The sequence below is a fragment of the Danio aesculapii genome, chromosome 7 (genome assembly GCF_903798145.1).
Source record: "Danio aesculapii chromosome 7, fDanAes4.1, whole genome shotgun sequence".
In the NCBI taxonomy this organism is placed as follows: Eukaryota; Metazoa; Chordata; class Actinopteri; order Cypriniformes; family Danionidae; genus Danio; species Danio aesculapii.
Genome location: NC_079441.1, coordinates 9,299,756 through 9,307,255, shown reverse-complemented (window position 1 = coordinate 9,307,255; position 7,500 = coordinate 9,299,756). Strand labels below are relative to the sequence as shown.

The window sequence follows — 7,500 nt, the reverse complement described above, 5'->3', positions numbered from 1 at the left end:
ATATATATATATATACATATATATATATATATATATATATATATATATATATATATATATATATATATATTATATATATATATATATATATACATATATATATATATATATATATATATACACATATATATATATATATATATATATATATATATATATATATACATATATATATATATATATATATATATATATATACATATATATATATATATATATATATACATATATATATATATATATACATATATAATATATATATATATATATATATATATATATATATATATATATATATATATATATATATATATACATACATACATACATACATACATACATACATACATGCATACATACATACATATACATATATATACATACATACATACATACATACATACATACATACATATAAAAGATAAATTAGTCTTGATTAAGGAATTTTGTTAACTTTTGACAGTAATTACAGTATGTTTTTTTTGGGTTTTTCAAGCATGTTTGTAATTTTCTTACCTAGAACTTTTGCATATTTCTGCTTAATTTGTGTGTAAAATAGTTGTACAACAAAGGTGATTCTGAACTGCCATTTATAGTCATTGTTTTAAATCATAATAACTCATTCCTTCAGTTTAGTACCTTATCCATCAGGGGTCGCCACAGTGGAATGAACTGCCTATGCATTTGCTTTTTACACAGCGGATGCCCTTCCAGCTGCAACCCAGTACTGGGAACACCCATACACACTCACAGTCACACACACACTTTTTACGTTAAATTTGAAATGATGATCTCTATTAAAGGCATTCCCCCCAGACCTCCCAATTATTGTCACGCTCTTCTGAAATGGAATGGCAAGCCAAATCAAAGATTACCATGGACCAACTTTGGTCTCTGCACTAGAAGTGTTGTACTTTACTGCGCTATTGGTGTAATTTAAGGCTTACTACATCACTACATGTGATATTCTCTCTTGTTCTCGCTCACTCCCTCTATGATTTCTATGATTTCATATCTAATTTTTAGCCACCAGGAAGCCACTATGAATACGCTGGAGAGGTGGGATGTCTGATAATGGGAGAATTTTGATTATTAGATGTGTTAGAATTCAACAATTAATTTATTTGAACACTTACCTGCTCTAAAATCATTAGTGCGAGGCAGCTTTTGACAAAATTAGTTTTCTCCCCACATGAAAGACAGCATGACCTAGTTGTTGCATGTAAAAAAAAAAGTCTTCTTGAAACGGGCCAACCTTCTCCATGACAGCGAAGGTGAGGAGGGGAAAGGAACAGTCAGATCTGGGCCAATTACTAGAGAGGTCAGACGCTTGAGTCGCCCCATCACATTCACACACACACACAGACAGGCACATTGCAGGAGCTAAAGCCAAAAAAAAAAAAAAAAAGTCTGTTCTGCTTGTTTGACAGAGTGTTAATGTCTAGCTAGAGGTGCCATCGCTGTAATAACTCACTCTAAGGGTGTGAACATTGTGTGTAGATGAGCCACCGGACACAGGTACAACAAGACAACTGTTGGTGGCTTTCAGTGGAGAATTGGCTGTCTGAAGTAACGGAAGGGTCAAATTACCTTGAGATGTCCACCGAACGTGTCGAAGGAGAAGAACTTGCAGGCTTCATTGCCGTAACAGCTTGGCTCCATCTCGCCTCTGATTAAAATGTTGCGACTGAGCAGTCCGACCTCTGCCCGCATGTCCACACCGTCCACCTCCTCTCCTATGTGGAGGTAAGCTGGTTTGCCTGAAGAACACACAAACACAAACACACACTGCTGTTAGGCTTTTTATGTTGCCTTTTTTGTTTTGTATTATCTCTGCATGCAAAATCATACAACTTGTGTATGTGCACAAAGGCATGTTACTCTAAAAATTGCATTTTAGTACCAGATAAAGATAGATATATAGACAGATAGATAGGCAGACAGACAGATAGATGAACTGATGAATGGATGGACAGATGGATAGACAGATGGACAGATAGATGGATGGATGGATGGATAACAACAGTTCTGTCTGGTTCTCAAATCTGATTGGCTGATAGCTGTGAGATATTCTGCAATATCAGCACTGGTACAGCCTCTTCACCATTCTGTATTACTCCGCCCACACAGATAGATAGATAGACAGACATACAGACAGACAGACATACAGACAGACATACAGAAAGATAGATAACAACAGTTCTGTCTGGTTCTCAAATCTGATTGGCTGATAGCTGTGAGATATTCTGCAATATCAGCACTGGTACAGCCTCTTCACCATTCTGTATTACTCCGCCCACACAGATAGACAGAAAGACAGACAGACAGACAGACAGACAGACAGACAGACAGACAGACAGACAGACAGACAGACAGACAGATAGATAGATAGATAGATAGATAGATAGATAGATAGATAGATAGATAGATAGATAGATAGATAGATAGATAGATAGATAGATAGATAGATAGATAGATAGATAAACAACAGTTCTGTCTGGTTCTCAAATCTGATTGGCTGATAGCTGTGAGATATTCTGCAATATCAGCACTCGTACAGCCTCTTCACCATTCTGTATTACTCCGCCCACACAGACACACAGACAGACAGACAGACAGACAGACAGACAGACAGACAGACAGACAGATAACAACAGTTCTGTCTGGCTCTTAAATCTGATTGGCTGATAACTGTGAGATATTCTGCAATATCAGCAGTCATACAGCCTCTTCACCCCTCTGTATTACTCCGCCCACATAGAGTGATAGATAGATAGATAGATAGATAGATAGATAGATAGATAGATAGATAGATAGATAGATAGATAGATAGATAGATAGATAGATAGATAGATAGATAGATAGATAGATAGATAGATAGATAGATAGATAGATAGATAAACAACAGTTCTGTCTGGTTCTCAAATCTGATTGGCTGATAGCTGTGAGATATTCTGCAATATTAGCACTCGTACAGCCTCTTCACCAGTCTGTATTACTCCGCCCACATAGAGTGACAGCAGATCAATAAACTCACTACAGTTTGACAAATATTGCAGCTGTTGGACAACATCATGTACTTTTGAGGCTTTTTTTAAGTGAGAATGTAGTCGCTTAGATTGCAACTATGCAGTTTATTTTTAAGGACAGTGCCTATTTGAAATATTTAGAATTTCAGAGATTCAGCGCTTCGGCGGCCATCAGCCTGTCATACTGAGCAGAGCAAAGACGGTTGCATCACAAGATGGCGGCAGAGACTGCATAATAAGTCCTTAGGGGAGAAAAACTTGTATCTCTCCTTTCTTATTTATGTTGTAGTGCTGTATTTATACCATAGTAATCTGCTGGTGTGGGCTTTTTTTGGGGTTAATTATTGTGATCACTCGATTGCAACATGAGAAATACTGGGAAATCTCTGTAGACTGATGGCATTTCATGTCTTTCAGCCTTAAAATCTTAAAATGTGAGTTAGTGAGAGAATACCAGCTCTAAAGTGATGTTGGTGAAGCAGCAATGGTTTCTGCTGTTCTGACGTCAGCTGCAGATGTAAAAGAATGGCGGAAGAAAGTAGTTCCGCACACAAAACGATTTTAAGACTCTCTGTGTTTGATCTCCTTTTTTTAAACACATGATAATGCTGTCGAACTTTTGTATAAACGCAATATCACATGAGTAGCAGTGCAATATGTCTATCTATCTATCTATCTATCTATCTATCTATCTATCTATCTATCTATCTATCTATCTATCTATCTATCTATCTATCTATCTATATAATATGGCTAGCATTTTTTTAGTTTGAAACATATTTAAGTGGGAAAACCTGAACAAAATGTTTAACATCCTCTTCATGTAACAAAAGAGATTGATACAATACACAGATCGAGATTTTTCAGCTAATAAATGCATTCAGGTGCAGATTTTTGTGTCAGTGTAACACTGCAGAGTCCACGAGTGTGACCACGATAATGATCATAAAAACCAGCAGAAATTCTCCTTATTTAGCTCAGTCTGTCAATCAATCACTGTCTGCACTGTGTCGTCCTTCTTCTCCTCCAGAAAAAGAAATAGTCCATCTCACACATAATATATGAAGTTCCCAAAGTTTCCAGAAACACAAGTTCTGCAGCAGCACACTGAGGAAAAACAGATTAAAAGAGAAACAATACGAGAGAGAAAATAGGCCAAATGAGGGACAGCCAGGGAGATGATTCTTGAGTTATCGTATATATATATATATATTTTTTTTTTTTCGGGGGAATTTCACGGCTGGAATTACAGAAGGCGTAGAGGGACAGAGAGAAAGAGAGAGATGTCAGACGTGGTTCTGCCTGACCCAGATACTGAAGAGGCTCCGGGACTCAGAGCTCATCTGATAATCACAAACAGAGATGCCCAGCTCTCCGCTTTTCTTTTTTTCTCCACATGGTCTTCCTCCGACGGCTCCTCTGAGACTGGGCCGTGTTGACAAATCGCTCCTCCTAATGGATGAGATGCCTCTCGATGCTCATTTATTCATTTCTAAAATGACTGCAGTCACCCATACAGCTGGACCTTCAGATGTCGGTCTAACAGATTCTGTCTGGAGCACCAGCGGGAGGAAAGAGAAACCGCAAATGACTTTCGCTGGTGTGTATCAATGGCTTCGCCTACACTTTGAGAAAAATTGCTGCAGTTGGTGCAATTTGCTCTATTGGTACAATACACCCTAATAACCATTGCTTTATTTGCTAGCTCAAATGTAAGGATGTATTAAATTTCCAAAACTACAAGCTTGAAGGTAGGCATGTTATGATATCTATTTTTTGTTGCATGATAAATTGCACCAAAATGTATCACGATAAACAATATTATTGTCATTTTAAGACCATTTTATGCCACTCATCATTATATAACGCCAGAATAACAATACAATATCATCACAATCAAAGTACACTCCTCCAAAGAACACATCATATCTTATTCTTAAGAATATTACATTTAATTATAGTCATTTTAACAATGTAATAATTAGGCATTGGAATCAGAATGTGAAAGTGCATATCCTAAATAAATAATAATAAATATTAATATAAAAGCGCAAGGTAAAAATTAACAGGTGCTGCAATATCTGCTACCAGATCTATTTTCAGTTGTCAGACACCCACATGAAAATATACTATAGTAAATTATAGTAAATACTATAGTGTTTTTTAACCATACTGACACTGACACCTCCAATAGAGATAGAGATGTTCCACAATCAGCTAAAAGGCTGCTAGAATTGTTTTTTATGTTTGGCTGATATATATTTGATCACCAAAAATGATTGAGGTCATGTCCATGTGTTGTGCGATATGTCAATATATTGATTGTTGTGACAGGCCTACTTGAAGATTCAATGTTTGAAAATGGAGAAATTACGTGAGTCACAAATATCAGCGCTCATTTAAAAGTTTTTAAAATTAATAAACTGCGATTATTTTAATAAATAATTAATAAATATGAGTGATTAATTCATTAATTGTTATTATTATTATTACTTAATATTTTACTGTATTTGTATTTAGTTTTTTATATATACTAAGAAATAATAAAAATAACAACAATAAATCAATTTACATATTTATTATTATTATTATTATTATTTTTTTTTTGATACTAATTAGAATAAATATTCAATAAATGTAGCCTAGTAATATAACAGATATAATAATATTATATTTATGATTGTATTTGTATTCAGTTTATTTTACTTAATATTAATATCATTATTATATTTGTTGAGCAATAATAATAATAATTATATTATAATTATTATTATTAGTAGTATTAGTAGTAGCAGTAGTAGTAGTAGTAGTAGTAGTAGTAGTAGTAGTATTAGTAGTAGTACCAGTATTATTAATAATAATAATAATAATAATAATAATAATAATAATAATAATAATAATAATAATAATAATAATAATAATAATAATAATAATAATAATAACTGAATAAGTAGAATAAATGTTCAATTTAAATATAGCCTAGTAATATTACAGATATAATAATAATAATATTATATTAATAATCATATTTTTATTCAACTTATTTTAATTAATATTGATATCATAATATTTTTAAATGATAAAAATAATAACAATAATAATATTATTATCAATATCAATAATAATAATAATAATACTTTTTATTGTTATTTTTATTATTATTATTATAATTATTAATATTATTATTATTATTATTATTATTATTTTTATTATTGACACTAATTAGAATAGTTAGAGTAAATGTTAATTAATAATGATAACAATAATAATATTTATTAATATTATTAATTTACTAATAATAATAATCATATTTATTATTATTATTATAATTATAGATACTAATTAGAATAATTAGAATAAATGTTAATCAATAATAATAATAATAAGAAGAAGAATACGAAGAAGAAGAAGAAGAAGAAGAAGAGGAAATGTTAATCAATAAAAAAATAATAATAATAATAATTGAAATAATTGTTCAATTTAAATGTAGCCTAGTCATATTACAAATATAATACTATATAAATAATCATATTTTTATTAATTTCTACCAATATTACCAACAATACCAATAATAATAATAATATATTATTATTATTATTATTATTATTAATAATCCATCCATTTATTTTCTTTTCGGCTTAGTCCCTTTATTAATTCGGGGTTGCCACAGCGGAATGAACCGCCAACTTATCCAGCACATGTTTTACACAGCAGATGCCCTTCCAGCCGCAACCCATCTTTGGCAAACATCCATACACACTCACTCACACTCATACACTACGTACAATTTAGCCTTCCCAATTCACCTGTACTGCATGTCTTTGGACTGTGAGGGAAACCGGAGCACCCAGCAGGGAGAATATGCAAACTCCACACAGAAACCCCAACTGACCCAGCCGAGGCTCCAACCAGCGACCTTCTTGCTGTGAGGTGACAGCACTACCTACTGTGCCACTGCGTCGCCCCTTATTAATAATAATAATAATTTTTTTATTATTATAATTGTTGTTATTATTATTAGAATCAGCATCATTTTCAATTTATTATTATCATAATTACTGATTTTACTAAATAAAAGACTCTAGATATATCACGCATGAATACACTCTCAATAGTGTGTATAATGTGCTCATATCTCTATTGTCATTCAGAGCGATAACATTTCTAATCAAATTCTCCCTATTCACTTACGTTCACATTTATTCACTTACCAGACACTTTTATCCAAGGCGAATGACAAAATTAGTGCAATCAAAGCAATCAGATCAACAAAAGAGCAACACATGACATCATCCAGAAAAGTTTCCCTAATTATTTACACCTTCCAAGAACAATTAGGCACTTAGCATAATACTACACAACAGAAACAAAAGCCATTTGTCTAAGAAACAACAATGCACGGATACACAATGCAGGTTTATCAGACAACCATTACCGAAAGCAAGCTGGAAAACAGTCTCTTTAGCACAAA

General features: G+C 32.6%; 1 protein-coding gene across 1 annotated transcript in view; it reads right to left on the bottom strand.

Annotated features, from left to right (window-relative positions):
• The window catches only part of cemip (cell migration inducing hyaluronidase 1), a 380,066-nt gene that overhangs the window by 83,199 nt on the left and 289,367 nt on the right, over window positions 1-7,500 (bottom strand). The window contains 1 exon segment of the mRNA XM_056461019.1: window positions 1,591-1,760. Within this exon segment, the coding sequence (XP_056316994.1) occupies window positions 1,591-1,760 (170 nt within the window).